The 15,709-nt window shown below is 39.9% G+C and overlaps 2 protein-coding genes across 5 annotated transcripts; one reads left to right on the top strand and one right to left on the bottom strand.

The window, feature by feature from the left end:
• Window positions 1-930: 930 nt before the first annotated feature.
• LOC148398115 (calcium release-activated calcium channel protein 1-like) lies at window positions 931-4,682 on the bottom strand. Its single transcript, XM_088377048.1, has 2 exons — window positions 4,361-4,682; window positions 931-3,087 (listed from the first exon to the last, which is right to left on the bottom strand). The coding sequence occupies exons 1-2, from the start codon at window positions 4,472-4,474 to the stop codon at window positions 2,539-2,541; spliced, it is 663 nt and encodes a 220-aa protein (XP_088233174.1). The 5' UTR covers window positions 4,475-4,682; the 3' UTR covers window positions 931-2,538.
• Window positions 4,683-6,459: 1,777 nt separating this feature from the next.
• Window positions 6,460-15,297, top strand: kdm2ba (lysine (K)-specific demethylase 2Ba). Of its 4 annotated transcripts, none has more exons than XM_088376268.1 (10): window positions 6,460-6,628; window positions 9,710-9,934; window positions 10,108-10,251; window positions 10,911-10,997; window positions 11,252-11,584; window positions 11,690-12,498; window positions 12,729-12,892; window positions 12,956-13,117; window positions 13,492-13,710; window positions 14,117-15,297. In XM_088376268.1, exons 1-10 carry the CDS (start codon window positions 6,575-6,577, stop codon window positions 14,296-14,298), a joined length of 2,379 nt encoding a protein of 792 aa, XP_088232394.1. In that variant the 5' UTR covers window positions 6,460-6,574; the 3' UTR covers window positions 14,299-15,297. The 4 variants fall into 4 exon arrangements, with proteins under 4 accessions (XP_088232394.1, XP_088232395.1, XP_088232392.1 ...); XM_088376269.1 differs by having other exon boundaries at window positions 10,911-10,999; window positions 11,245-11,530; XM_088376266.1 differs by having other exon boundaries at window positions 10,911-10,999; window positions 11,245-11,584.
• Window positions 15,298-15,709: the final 412 nt, after the last annotated feature.

Raw genomic sequence — 15,709 nt, 5'->3', positions numbered from 1 at the left:
TATCAAAACGTCTGTCACTGACAATGTCAGAGTGGTATACAATAATCCTATAATGTGTATAACAGTAGTTTGCAGTGATATTTAACTGCACTGCATCATACTAAGCTAATAAATTCAGTATTTATATTACAAATTATATTTCTAGACTGAATATACCCTAAAATAAATTATGTATGGATTATGAATGCAATGTAAATACAACAGACCCTTATATAATGATACTAATAATAATAACAACAATACAAATAAAAGTATTCTTATGCTTATTAATTGGTGTAATGCTGAGTCAGTTGGTGAGATACCAAATTAAGAATTTGTGTTGATCAGATTTTAACACTGCTGGGTCAAAAAATGCACCATGAAAACAAAACACCCAGTGATTTTTTAAACAAATTGTTTATGTGACTGCCCCCGTCCCCCTTGATGTGGTCTTCTGCAATGAAGGTGAAAAAAATGGCTAAACTTACTGTCGCACTTCAAAGTGTCTTTAATTTTCTGTCTCTCTCTCTCTCTGAGTTGTTACATAATATACACTGGCAGGATCACTTAAAGCACAGACCAGCGTACCTGTCTTTTCTCAAAACACAAGACAGAAAGAGTCTGAAGTTTAAAACACAGCACATCAACCAGCAAGTAAACATGAAGGTTGTTTTTGTATGACCAGCCCACTAAATCTAAGGTCTTCAATTCTTTTCCAACCTGGCTGACAAAACCTTGTCCAAAAAAGGTAACCTGCTGTGGCACTAAAGGTGTTACCACAGTATGGAACCTTCACATCAAGTCATTAAGGCGTGTGATCTCGTCCTCTCCAAAAGGTCATCATGATAATCTGCAAGAATATAATTAATGTTTGGACAGTGCATGATGTGATTCACAGTCCTGTTCTTGAATTTTAACACCATATAAGGAATTAGTGGTAGTATAAAGTGGTCAAGTAACATAAAATGTGTTTTATTTTGAAATTGGCAACAAACCCCACCTTGATACAGCTCACAGGATATGCTGCAGCGTCACCTTACATAGTAAAACACGTTCATGGATACTTTGTATATACAATACCGTCAGTTGAATAAATAAACCACAAAAGTCAACTTATGGAACAGAACAGTTATCTATTATAAACAAGGCACAATAGGTGAGCTGAGAGGCTCTTTGATTGTCACATGACCCAGTAAGTGGTATTTATATTTGCATACTCGCATGCATGTACCGTATGTCTCATTTCAGCATATCCATTGGCTTTGGGCCCCCACACCCTCCCCGCAAAAAATATTTTGGGGATTCAAAACAAAATGAAAAACATAACAAAACATAATTCAACATGTGCCACAGGACAATAATACTTAATAAGATGTGCAACATGTGAGCATGCTCAAGCATGTAAACTATCAACATTTCCAACATGCAAGCAAAAGCATGTAAACTATCAACTAAGACGCATTCACCAAATATTTCCAACAACATGCATAACTATATGGAAAAAAAAAAAGAAAAGCATGTTTACAGTTTTTTTTGGTTTGTTTTGTTTACAAATGCTGCAAGAGCTTTTTTTCTTATTTTAGCACATGGCTGGAGGAATTCTATTCCATTATTCATGTTAATTGCTCCACATCTTTACTTGTGGTGTTAATAGTTAATAGTTTACAGTGCTCAACGTAACAAACCGCAGAGGTTCTCAGTTTTGCTATTTAATCTGTTTTGTTGAGGTGCAAAATGCAAATTTTGACTCACAAACTTCTATGCTAAACCGCCTATTCTGAGCCTTGATCACATTGTGTCGAGTAGATCCATCCACATGGTAGCAACTTGCTACATAATGTAACTGTACACTCTTTTGGGTTGAAAGTAAATTTTAAAATCTGTTTGTAATAAAATTTAAAATATTTGTACTGACAATTGAGAACCAATATCTGAACACAAAAATAACACAAACTCTGCAACACCATGGGATACAAAAAGACATATTGCTAAATCATTGACAATAGTGCATAAACTTCAACACAAAATAATCTGGCATGCAGTTAAACCCAAAGCTCCAGTGTGGTCAACTAAAAGATGCATCAATATGACAGGTATTTTTTTTTCTTCTGTTGCACGTGAGCAGGATTGTGCAAACACTTTGTCACAAATGTCCGTTAGGTGATATGTGTGCATATGCGATTTCATGCAACTATGTGAATTCAGAGATTTGCTTTAAACCATTCTTTCCTAACAGAGATGGCAACAAATTATAACGGTGAATTTTTGGTAATATAAAATTGGCAATATTTCTTTCATATCACACAAATATATTACGTTGAACCATATGAATTTCTCCATACGAGTTTGGCATACATTGGTAGGTGCTAGAGAAATAATGCAACATGAGTCATGTTTTCATGCTGAAAAATATGCAAGAAAACGTCAACAGGAAATCATTAAACCTTCAGTGCTCGAAAGATAAAAATGACTATATAAGCACTGTCCACAAAAAAATAATTTCACTGCAAAAGCACTGCTGAATGTTCTCTACTATTGCAAGTAAGCAAAGCAGATGAATCAAGCAAAATGGTCAACAGCCTTCAAGTCCTCATTTTCCATCCTGTGGTCCAGTTGGTTCTGCAGCCGAATAACTTGCTCGAGTTCTCGGATCTGCCGGTCCGTTTTGTGACTGACGAGTGTGCGATAAAAGTGAACGGCGAACACAATAAAAACCAACCCAAAAGGCACCATGATGGAAGTGGAAGCGATGGCTGCAGCTCGGCCAGAACTAATGGTGGTGTCATTTTTTTCCGTGTTCGTCTTCAGGGGTAAAAACTTGACCCAGCAGAGGAGCATCACCTCTGTGAGGAAGAGAAGTGTGCCGATGACAGTGGAAAAAGCCCAAGCCAGTTCAATGTGACGGTGCATGCGCTCATGGGGAGACTCGTTCACCGAATTGAGGTTGTGAACATTGCTGACTGCCTCGAGATTAGGGAGGATGCAGGTGCTAATCATGAGTGCAAAAAGGTGCACTGCAACTAGCACTGTTGTGCACGCACTAAAGGCTATCAGCAACCCTGGAGGATAATTAAAGTCATTTTCCAGCTGCACCTCCACCATGGCAACCTAGGAAAATTGACATATAGCAAATAATAATCATATTCATCATCATCGTCGTCGTCATCATCATCATCACAATGCAGTTCACGGATAGCATTCAGGACTATGATTAACCAGTTATGCTTGACAGTGTTTTTTCAGTTGTGTGTACCTTAAATTACATTTCATGACCTAGATATGTTGTAGGCTATTGTAAGTGTGGGAAAAGGTCACTCCAAAATAAATAAAATTTGAATTAACCAAGAATTTTACCTTTACCTCTTAAATTGCTTCATTTTGTATTCATTCGTGTATTTTTACTGATCTTTAAGAGCAGCTGTAACAGTTTTGGATGTGCGTCAATGTGCTTTAAATAAAACGCTACTAAATCAACTTCCTAAGTCTTGCACATTTTAGATGAGCAAAGTTGAGCGAATAGAGAATGGATGAGCATTTAATACACCAGACAGGTACTATACAATAAACTCAATTGATTGTATTTGTAAACATACATGTTGTTTTGAATACAAAACTATTTTAAAACGATTTAACTCGGCCAGTATAGATTGTTATGACACTATGATGTGAAAGAGCAAATTGGTTTGGTGTTAGGGCACTACAGTAAAAGTGTGCTAGTTTTTTTGTGGTCCAAAAAAAAAAGGATAAGACCAGAGAAAAATTGCTGACACAAAAACATTCAGACTCAAGCATTGGTATTGAAAATAAAATGGGTAATGGGACAAAGTTCAGATGTTCTCGTCATCCTGATGTTTCTGGTCCACACCACAGAGAGCTTGGTACCAAGCTGGAGAAGGGAGTGTTTGAATTGATACCATTAATAGCCAACATTAAAAAAAATATATATATATATTTTAGAGTGCTTAGCTGCAATAATAATTTATGAAGGGACAAAGTCTCATTTCATTGTTTGCAAGCAACAATTTTGCAGCTTTCAGCATCACAATCCGGCCAAATACCCTATCCATACATCTGTGTCTGTTTTTAACATTTTATGCCATGTTTTCCTTACACCTCACATCTGTTTATTGTCCATTTACTCCGACATATATGTGAAACCAAGTTACTTGACGATGCAGGTTGCGTGACCTGTTTTGTTTCCTGCTAGTAATTACAGTGCATACACACAAAGACTAACGAGGTCATTGTGGAAACGTGTTTGAGCAGAGAGCGGGCCTGCACAAGACCTTGAAAACACCCGTGCGCGTCTGTCTTGGTGCAGTGGAGCCATGTTACTCTTCCAGGAAACAAAGACGCTATTTAAAAAAAAAAAAAAACTTACCATTGCAAACCCCGACAAAAGAGCTGAAGTGCGGCTGGCAGCTTTCAGCTTGGCCCGGCTCAGGTACAATTTTCTCCATGAGAGAGCCTGCATGGAATGTTCGTTCAAACTCATTCCGAAGTTCCGAAGTTTAAGTCTGGATGAGAATTAGACTTGACGAGCAGGCTTTCCTGTGCGTTAAAAATTTCAGTAACACAAAAGACGGAAGCAAAGCGAGTGGTGTCGCAGAAGAGAGTGCAAGAACAGGAACAGGAACAGAGAGAGAGCTATCCGACCATGGTAAAACTTCCCTCTAACAGCTGACTGTCAGAAACATGAGCTACTGTACCCACAATTCAATGCAGTGCAGAGCTGGACAAGAAGGACCCCTAGCGTCCGTACAATGAAAAATAAAAGGCAATGTTTGAAAAGTGACTGCAGGATCAAAACATATTTGCAAATCAATCACTGTTCAATCTGATTGGCACTGTGGAATTAATTTTGAGACATTCATAATTTGTTTGTGGTTGAAATTTAAACCATGTTGATAAGGGTTCTTTGCATTTGATACATTTGCTTTGAATTGAGTGACCAAAATACTGTATCTGCAAACCTTCAATAACACAATAAACACTGTAATGCCTGGCATAGACAGTAGAAATCAATGTTATCTATCTTCAAGCACATTTTTTGATACAGCGTTTATTAGAACGCATTTCATTTTATAAGTACTTCTAATGAAAATCGAACATATAATCCACACATTAAATTAAAATGTTAGGTTAATGTAAACATGGAAAACAACAGATGCTAAGATTTCACAATTACATTATTCCTCTTCCAAGTTCCCGTTTTTCTGTTTTCTCGTAAAAAGATGACGAAGACATCTGTATTCCTTCTGAAAAAAAAAGCAACTATAATTTTGAAAGACTCTTTATTGAGATCGCCAAACACACGGAATTATGTTACACTCTGCAATCTTATTATAAAACATCATAGTGGTCCACATGTCTACCTCACAGTTGAAAGAGTCTGGGCTCACATTTAAGATCACCAAAAAAGCACTGATCTCTCATCTTGGATAAAACATGCACCTTTGATGCTTTATCTTTGTTTTACTCTGATGAACAGAAATGACAACTTGAAGATTTAACTCAGAAAATGACAAACAGAGTGATTGTTTTGACCTCAGCTGAATCTTGTGCCAGATATATTTCAAAATAGTTCATGGGCATTCCTGAGACTTTGAAGATTAGCCTATAATCTGGCTGGACAAGCTCCCAAAGAAAAATGTTTTGACCTCAACCTTGGCTACCTTGTTTCAGATATTGTTTAAAATCAACAGGAAACTTTTTACGTCAATCCTTGACGTTTTGGAAGATGATGGTGACCTGAAGATTTTAATCATCAGGAAACCTATTTATACACAAATGACCTAAAAAAATGTTATCAAGAATTTAATCTTAGACACTTTTTATTTGATGAAAACATGTGGTGGAGATTTTCTTGACTGAGTCGTTTGGATATCGATGAATACTATGCAATACTTCATTTTTATAATTATTTGCCGATGTTTACATTTTCAAATGATCAAATAAACATTCCTAGGTAATCACATAGGCTACCATCAATGGTGAACTATTTATAGAACACTTCCGTTGGCTCCTCATGTCCTCTGGGTGCTACCTGGTGCCCGCGGGCAGATCAGTGACGGATCACTGATCAGTGAGTAATCAAGGGCGGCGGTTAAACAAATGACAGCACATCAAAACTAGAAACTGACGTGTTTACGATTAAGTGTCTTTTGTTAATGACTTATCCTAATTTCCGGGTGCTTTAATGCTACATTCATTAATCCTCGGTAACGAAATTTACCATTTGTAGTCGCGGGGTTATTTCAGAATTGCTAGCAAGATAGTTTGATTTATGATTATATTTCAACAAAAAATAGACACCCATGCAACACATGTGATTTTGTTACGTAAGCCGTGGTAATTTTCAATTTATTTTTCATTTTATTTTTTAAATTCGAGGGTGGACTTGTAAAGAGCGAAAGAGTTATACTATTTCCCACGTCTTTTGGCTACATTGAACTCAACTTTGTGCACTCTGCCAGCTGGCTGCTTGTCGGTGTGATAGGAAGGAGGAGGGGCTGGGGGAGTGCGCTGTGTTCTCTCGAGTCTTGTTCAGCCATGTTAGATTTTTCTGCTTTTCACCAACGATGAGCGCGGAGCCATGGCCTTGTCATTGAGTGGAGACGATGAGGAATATGATTCAGAGTCCGAACAGGTCAGATCTGATTTCTTAATTCCAGTGTGTCCTTAACACGTATCTATGTGATTTAAATGTAAATTTAAGCATTAGATTAAAAGAGTATTGTTCAGAGCTGTTTTTCTCCCAATTACCTGAGCACACTGTTGTACCCTAAGCTTTACCTCGCTGTCCTGGCGAATTGAAAGGACAAATATGTGCTCGAAACCTTTATTCAGGGATGAGATTTATTCGTATATCCAAAAGCCAACATTTACTTTGAGTAATTCTAGCACAACGAACCCGTTCTGTTGCTCAAGCTTTAAACTCCGAGCGTCAAAACACAGTGTCCTCTCTGGTCACCCTGATCTGCTACCACAACTGACCCATTTTGTACTGTCCACCTCTGAACGCAACCACAAGTTTCACACGGTGGTGACATTTCGACTCACATGTCACTGGAATTACAACTGCTCGCTGCTCCGTATCTGTAGCTTTTCTTAAAAAAAATGGCTTGCCGCGTTTTCCTCGTGCAAAACCGTACATTTCACCCACTTCCTTAAGTTACACTGCCTTTAAGAAGGTTCCAGGCCAAATGTTCTCAAAGCAGGGGCCATGGAAGGGGGATGGGGAGAGGGAACAATGAAGTGTGTCTCCTTCTGTTGCATGAAGAACACTGGTCCAAATAGAACCAAGTGACCCCTTGGCTTCCCGAACACGTTGTAACGCTGAAGCCCTTTTTTAGACTGGATGGCATAAGGCTGTTGAGGTGTTACCGCTGCAAATGAACTGTCGTGTGAGGGCATAAACCTGTTCTAAAAACGTGACAAAGTATGTAAGCAAGGCTTTTATTTGACTCTCCAACTTCCTCAACCTTAAAGCAGGTGACGTGCGTTTATTGAGCTAAATGAGTTTTTGTAGATTACAAAATGCATAGTGCACCCTAATGGCAGGGATGGGTATGCTTACATCCGGATTCCATACTACACGTTGCTGTGGTTTGACATAAACAAACAGCGTGCAAATCACTCTTCTTATTGAAATATACACTATTGAATAAATCCAAACTTGAACCGATTCATAAACTATTATCTACTCATGCGAGTGGTGGGAACAATTTAAAAGTGCTCAGTGATTATAAAAAGACAGTCCTTCTAGAAATGTTATTAATGTGGAGGGCATTGTACAAATCCTCAAATATGCGTTTGCTAAAATGAACTAGTTATTGTATCGTAACATATCAGAGTAATAATCATATTTGAAATCTATGTCCAGAGCGTAACGCCATCAGTCTCATCGGACTTTTAGTGGTTGACAGTGGAAATGCCATTGCATCATATCCACATCATAAAGTCATTGGTCTAAGAAAAACTAGTTCACATTTTGTTGTAGTAGATTGACATTAAGCACGGATGCTCCACTCAGTAAAAGGCACAGTAATTTTTTTTTTCTTTCAAGCGTAGTCAGGTAAGTTTTGCAATACTTGTGTGAAGCAAATTTCACTCTGTTCCTTTACAGCACCTCTTTACTGCACTATTATACAGCAAATAGGTGAAATAATGTATAGCATACTACTGCCGAACTTTTGTAAAGATAGCTTGATTCCTGCTTTAAGGATCAGAATCTTCAACCTCATCAATTATGATACAACAAATCAGCTGAAATGTGGAAACGTGCACAACCTTTCTAAAGCGTCGTCCATTCATTAAAAGGTGTGGTCATCTGAGATTTTTGCAGGTTTAAAGCTGATTCTGATAATAGGTTTAAACATATTGAAGCGTTTTTATATTAGAATACAATTTACGACCCAAACCCAGTGCACACCACACCCACTATGATTTCACCCTCATTAATAAACACAAAAATACAATTACCATAAGTGTGTAAAAACAAATATATCGCAAGAAAAGTTAGCTGTGTTGTGGGAGGGCTTGTTTTATCAGGTGTACATAGTTTTTGTTAAAGATAGAGTAACATATTTTCACTTAATAATCAGGGCAGCGTAATTGCCCTGGTTTAACACCTTTGTTACAGTCAACTGACGTGGCTTTGCGCTTGTTGTAAATTGCCTGCTAAACACAATGCTTGGTTGTCTTTAACCAGGAATGTCTTGACAGTCAGCTGATGAGACACCTTTTGGCTTTACGCCAGTTTCTCAGTGTTGGGACATTGGCTCATTTTTGTCCATGGATAACACTTTGAAAAGACCCATCCAGGGATAACCTGCTGAAGCAGTTTAACGTCTCGTTTTTTTTTCCCACTAGAGCGTTGATCAACTGGTAGCTTGTGGGGTGAATTGAGCCTGTTTAAACTGTCCAATCCAGCCCGTGACTGGAAAAAACCAACAAACATCCTATGATAATGAGACGGCAATATTTGATTTTCATTTTTATTTGAGGGATTGGCCCCCAAGTTTGCTAAAAGTCTGCTAAAATTCAATCCCTCTGACAAATATAATTTGTGACCCCTGTACTAGAGTCTTTAATTAATAAGATTCGCTGAGTGACGATGATCAGTAAAATACAGTTGTATAGATGACAAGATGGTTTCCCAGGCTTTTAAATGTCACTCCTTTCAAAGAGCTATAATTACATTCGTAAGAGTAATAATAAGGTATGACAATTGAATGCACCACATGAAACATAAATCTCTGTAATATCATTTTTCATGCATCCCCTGCAGTCCTTAAGAATCATATCCACCAGCAGAAAGGCAAGCGTGTTGCCTAGGTAACGTCTCCCGTTGGAAAAGGAGTCTGTGTAATGGCCCGTGATTTGTCTTTTTTTCCCCCATTGATTTACCATCTTTCCATAGCAACCAGGGAGGTATTAAAAGCGATGATAGAAATCCACATAGCAATGATATTTGACTAAATGATGTCTGGCACTTGTTTTAGTTACAGCTGTGCCCCCTTTTTTTTTTTGTACTCTTATTTGTTTTGCTGAGTCACTCAATCTGTATGTAATTCATCCTGCTGAGAGTATAATGGCAGGCTACTATGTTGACTCATTTACAAGTATAAATCCTGAATAGCGCTAACAATAGTATTGTGTGGTTTTAATTTTAATGTTCAATCAAAATGCGGTATTTATAATCCCACATTGTTTGTCATTTTTGCAGCAGCGTGCAGCCAATCGTCCGAAGCCCAAGATGGCAACACCTTCGGCTGTTAAACTACCATCCAGTCGTAGCTCGTCGGGAGCCAGACGGAGAAGAACACGTTGCCGAAAGTGCGAGGCGTGCATGCGAACAGAGTGTGGAGAGTGTCATTTTTGCAAGGACATGAAGAAGTTTGGTGGTCCAGGCCGCATGAAACAGTCCTGCATTATGAGACAGTGCATAGCAGTGAGTCAGCTGTTTGATTTTTTTTTCATTGGAAGTTTCTTTTATTTGGAACCATCGTGCCCCTACATTAATAAGTCACAAAGAACTATGTGAAAATAAGACATACAAAATATCTGAATGACAAATCAGTCTTCATTTCAATAATTTTTTCCTGGTTTGTTTCCCCATTGCAGCCTGTTTTGCCCCACACAGCAGTATGCGTGGTCTGTAAGGAGGCCGGGAAAGAGGATACACTGGAGGAAGAGGAAGACAAATTCAATTTCATGTTAATGGAATGTTCTATCTGCAATGAAATTGTCCATCCCAACTGCCTCAAGGTACGGAGTAGCAGCCGGTGAACGCACACTCCCACCCAGTCAGATCACTCCTCTGGTGATTCATGAGTTGAGTCTTATGCCAAGAATGCCAGGTCATCCTAAACTCACAGGAGTGACTCAGTGGTTTTGACTGACGGTGCTTGAACATCAACATGTTCCTATTTGATGTCTTGTGAGTTTGGCATCGTCGCATGTTTCGACACCCAAGAGAAACCTGTATCGCAGTTTGTCACAATGTTGAAATGGCTTGTGAAAATGTTGCAGCTCAGTATTTAGGGACATCAAGGCAAAAGTATGTCAAGCAACCAAAACATGATTAGTGATTTATACAGTGAACACAAATTTTATTGCCAGCATGTCCTCGCCCAAACCAGGTTAAGAAAGAGTGGCGACTTTTTTTCAACCGTGCGATCCCGCTTTGGTGTTGTGCATCATTGTCAATTGTTTGCAATTGTAACACTTGAGACAACACACACCTGCTTTCCTTTTACAAAATCTTCACGGTCAAATTCTGCACTTGAGAGTATAGTTGAGGTTTAACCGCTAAACAGACTCACATTCACTTTCACTTCCTTTGTGATCCTCGTGTCAAACTACAGCCAGACACTATTAAAACTATTGTCGTTTTAACGTTGTGGTTTTTCTTGCTGACCTATTAGGTGAGCGATGCCTCTGGCGTGGTGAACGACGAGCTCCCAAATTGCTGGGAATGCCCTAAGTGCAACCATGCTGGAAAGAGTGGAAAAGTGAGTACAGAGATGCTGGGAGGAGGCTTTAGTGTTTGATGAATCTTAGTTCAGCATGTATTTTCACTCTGGAAAAATAGTTACACAATCGTAAAGAGCAGTTGCTTTGTATACTTTTTGAGTTGCGTTTAGATATGTTAATCAGATACCTTTCTTTAAATACTGTTAAATATTTATGACTCTTGAATGTATGAGGACCAATAGGCTAAAGGTATAAAGTTGTCTCGCACGTTTCGCCCCTTTTGGTATTAAAGCAAAAAAGGGGTCCAGGGTTCAAGTACGCCTCCAACCTCCCTGGCTCTCTGCTGAGGGAACAGAAACCTATGAAGGAGGAGGGGGACATGTCGTCTTCACTCAAGAGAAGACCTGACAGAGAGGAGACACCCAGGCATCGACCTGAGGAGCCTCTACACCGGCAGCCGCCCCTGTTGTCCCTGAACAGCGTTCCCCGCCCTCGACTCGAGGATAAGCTGAGGAAGAAGAGGAAGCTCTTTGATGAGGAGGAGGAAGATGATTTCAGAGGAAGGATGAAGGTTGGTGTCAGAGAGTCCCTACTTCCGATACAGGGAATGTTGGGCCTTGCCAGTGTAAGTGCCAACAAAAACATTACAGTAATGTATCACTGTTTCATTGTGCTCATGTTGTAATTTAGTGGCAGATAGATTTGAAATGTAATGTTCTTTTTCTTGTAGGAGAGGTCAGAAGACCCTTGTTTCTCAAAAATCCTGCAGCAAATTAAGATGGAAGAAGAAGATGCGTTTGAGGACGACGATGAAGATGGAAGGGAACTTTTCCGGGGTTTTGTAGAGCGAAATGGGCGTTTGGGCGGTGCTGAGGACTTGACAGATGACAGAGACTATAAAAATGATCTTTTGAATTCTTCCCTCAAATTGCCCACTGTGGACAGTGACCACTCCCACTGCAGCTCTCCACAAGCCGGCCCAAGCAGCGAAGGCGGGAGCGAGACCCAGGAAAAAGGCCCTCGTCCCAAAGCTCGGCGCAAAAGGCGTTTACCCAACAGGGAGTTGAGCAGAGAACTGAGCAAAGCACTAAACCAGGAAATTCAGAAGACCGAAGACTGCCTGGCCAATGAGAACCGCCAGCCTCTGAAGGTGGAGCCGGAGTCTGAAAATGAAGAACCCAAGAGGTTGTTCCGGAATAGCAATGACCTCGGCGAGCAGAGGTCCCACCTTAAGACCAAGGAGATGAATGGCACCCCCTGGGAACTGCGCCACTTCTACCCGAGTCAGATCACGCCGCTGGGCTTCAACCGGAGCACGCCGACCACCCGACCGGTGCCTCCGCGCTCGCCACCCAAGTGTGTCCAAATGGAACGCCACGTTATCCGGCCCCCGCCAATAAGCCCGCCTCCTGATAGACTGCCTCTGAAAGATGGCAAAATGCATGTCCTCCAGCGTGAGGTCTGGATGACCATATTCAACAACCTCACACATCAGGAGCTCTGCTGTTGCATGAGAGTGTCCAAGACATGGAACAGATGGTAAATGTTAACGTATAGCTCAACTTGTAGTCAAGTACACTTAAACCCTTGGTTTATCTCTTCTAATTTAACCAGTTTACTTACCCAAGGTGTTTAACACACACACACAAACACAAAAAAACAGTTATTTGTAAGCAAATATATGTGCTCAGTGTTGGGGGGGGGGGGGCTACCACATGCACATGATCCACAAAACATAGCAAACCCAACTGTCTGTCTCTCGTATCCAGGTGCTGCGATAAAAGACTGTGGACAAAGATCGATCTGAACCGCTGCACGTCCATCACGCCACTCATGCTTAGCGGGATCATTCGGCGACAGCCACTCTCCCTGGATCTCAGCTGGACCAACATTTCCAAGAAACAATTAAGCTGGCTGATTAACAGATTGCCAGGTACTGTATCAGCGGGCAATGCTGTTATGTCAAGATGCGCTAATGTGCTACTGTGTGTGTCAGGTCTGCGGGTGTTGAAGTTATCCGGGTGTTCGTGGGCTGCTGTATCTGCGCTCTGCACCTCCAGCTGCCCATTACTCCGAACACTGGACGTCCAGTGGGTGGAGGGGCTCAAGGACGCACAGATGAGGGATCTCCTCTCACCTCCCACAGACAACAGGCCAGGTGACTTTTTTTAGTGGACTAAAATTACTTGGTATCAGTTGTGGTTTCTAGTATCTAATTTGATTGTTATAATTGAATGAAAAGCAATTCTACATTTCTGTACAACTGCAAATTATCTGTCCTCGATTTCTTAACGGTTGTCTTGTATAACAGAACAAAGCATAGAATTGTCTTCATGGCTATGACAGACGGGTAGAGGGAGTACTGACCTCAAACTGACGTTGCTAATTTTAGTACTTTGTGTTCATGAAATTCAACTGGATTTCATATATTAAATAACCGTACATTAGACACATTGGTTTTGCCTTTGACCTGTGCTAACTTGTAACTGAAGCACCCAAGTAGGACTGAATTAATGTGTCTTGTGTGTGCAGGTCAGCTAGATAACCGATGCAAATTGCGGAATGTGGAGGATCTGCGTCTGGCAGGCCTGGACATCACCGATGCATCTCTCCGCCTCATCATTCGCCAGATGCCTCAGCTTTCCCGGCTGGACCTGAGCTACTGTAACCACGTTAACGACCAGTCAGTCAATCTGCTGACAGCAGCCGGGACCACCACTAGAGACTCACTCACAGAAATCAACCTGTCAGGTAAGGACGGCAGCCAAGGGACCACACATCTTGGTCGTTGAATTAAGGTCCATTCGCATGGAGCTGTACAATGAAGTGAATATTCCCATGTTTATAACAGGATGGCCTGGCAATAGACCTTTAGTTAGGCCGGCCATTTTGTGAGGAAGAATCATCCAATTTAGAATATTCTACAACAGACCAACCAGTATGTCATTGCACATACTGCGGAAAATTATTAATAATTTATCTATGCAACATAGATAAATTACAGTAATAGGGAATAAATATAATGCTCTTCCACTACAAGGTGTAAAAATACTTGGGTTCATTCATCAAGATTAGTACAAATTGACCAGTCAAAGAACTTTGTTTTGGCTTTCCTGAATACAAATTCACTCATTAGCTTACTTTCTTCCCCGTCTAGTTTGTAACCGGGTCACAGATCATTCCCTGAACTTTTTCAAGCGTTGTGGAAGCATCTGCCAGATTGACCTTCGCTTCTGCAAGCAGGTGACCAAGGTGGGCTGCGAGAGGTTCATCGCCGAAATGTCCGTGAGCGTCCCGTTTAGACTGAAGGAGGATAAACTGCTGCAGAAGACCAGCTAGTTCACAATAATCAAATGGATCGAATGACAATTTGCACTTACTGGCACGTTTTTCTTTTTATACTTGGCCTGCAGTAGATCTCTGAAATTATGTCACAATTAGAGGAATCAACAAGATTGAGATGGACCAGTGCAAGACAGAAAGAACTAGCATGCATTTGTGTTGAGATTGTATTTCTATATATAAAAAAAATGTGCTTGTAACTGACTGTTCAGTTGTTTTGATTTTCTTCCTTAAATATTTGAAAGCAGTATTTTTATACAAACGCAAGTTTACTATACGTCCACTCTTGCTTGGGCGCTCATTTTCTGAGGAAGGCAACCTATGTCAAGCCAGCCTAGTGCCATTCAAGTTTTCGTCGGACTCGGGCCCAAAAATTTATTTGACATGGGGACATATATAAATCACTTGTAACATAACATGCACCGTATATACTTAAAAACAAAACATTACATTATGGTATAGTTCCAGGACATCTAGGATGTATTTCAATAATGGAGTTAACAAATGTCACCCTTCACAAGTCTCATTTTGTATTTTTATTTTTTTTCCAAACAGTTTGAGTGTTGTGGTTTACGGGGTACCCTGACATTTAAGCATTTATTTATTTTTACTATAGTTTGTATTTATTTGTGTGCTTAGCAACTAGTCTTTGGCATAGCTATCGGACCCAGCTAGATCAAATGACATTTGCAAATATTTTATACAAAAGTAGTTGATCTGGTTTAACGGTCAAGCCAGTAGGAGGAAGCTGACATTTAGCACTGATTTCACGGATGCAATGAAAGCTACATATCTGGTTGTGCACACCAGTTCAAATGATCAATTTATCTGCATTACCTGTGTAAATAACTCCATGCAGTCGGTGTTGTGTGTGTACAGTATTTTGGGATGTATTGTGCTGTGATTAACCTGCTATCACCTCAGGTGAATGTGATGTTTATATTTGTAAATTCAAAAGCTCAGTGCTAATATGCATTAAAAAGACTTCCATTTGTACCATCAAGTTTTCTATTATATACCATAGGATTTCCATTTGTAGTATACATTTATAACTCATGCCACCTCCCCATCATTAGCACATGATAAAGGTAACTTTTTTTTTTTAAATAAAACTTTATTAAAATAAAACATTCAATAGTCCCAAAGACAAAACTTTTCAGGCAATACTTGCTCCTCTAACGGAAAAAAAATGTCTGGCTCTGATGCAATTCATGAAAGGAAAGCCTAGTCTTCACACTAACAGCAGCAATCTTGGCTTTTGTGCAGGTAAGGTTCAGAAATGGAAATGAGCAGCATAGGAAGAAAATGATGGTTAAACAATTGAGGGGAAAAAAGTAGGAATGATTACACTGAGGGACAAACCAAGTTGACCTTGCTTAATGAAAAAAAAATGTGTTCAGTTTCAATC

The sequence above is a fragment of the Syngnathus floridae genome, chromosome 5 (genome assembly GCF_059516105.1).
Source record: "Syngnathus floridae isolate MCC-2025c chromosome 5, RoL_Sflo_1.0, whole genome shotgun sequence".
In the NCBI taxonomy this organism is placed as follows: Eukaryota; Metazoa; Chordata; class Actinopteri; order Syngnathiformes; family Syngnathidae; genus Syngnathus; species Syngnathus floridae.
Note: the sequence above shows the minus strand (reverse complement) of the source record. Positions and strands in the feature narration are given on the sequence as shown.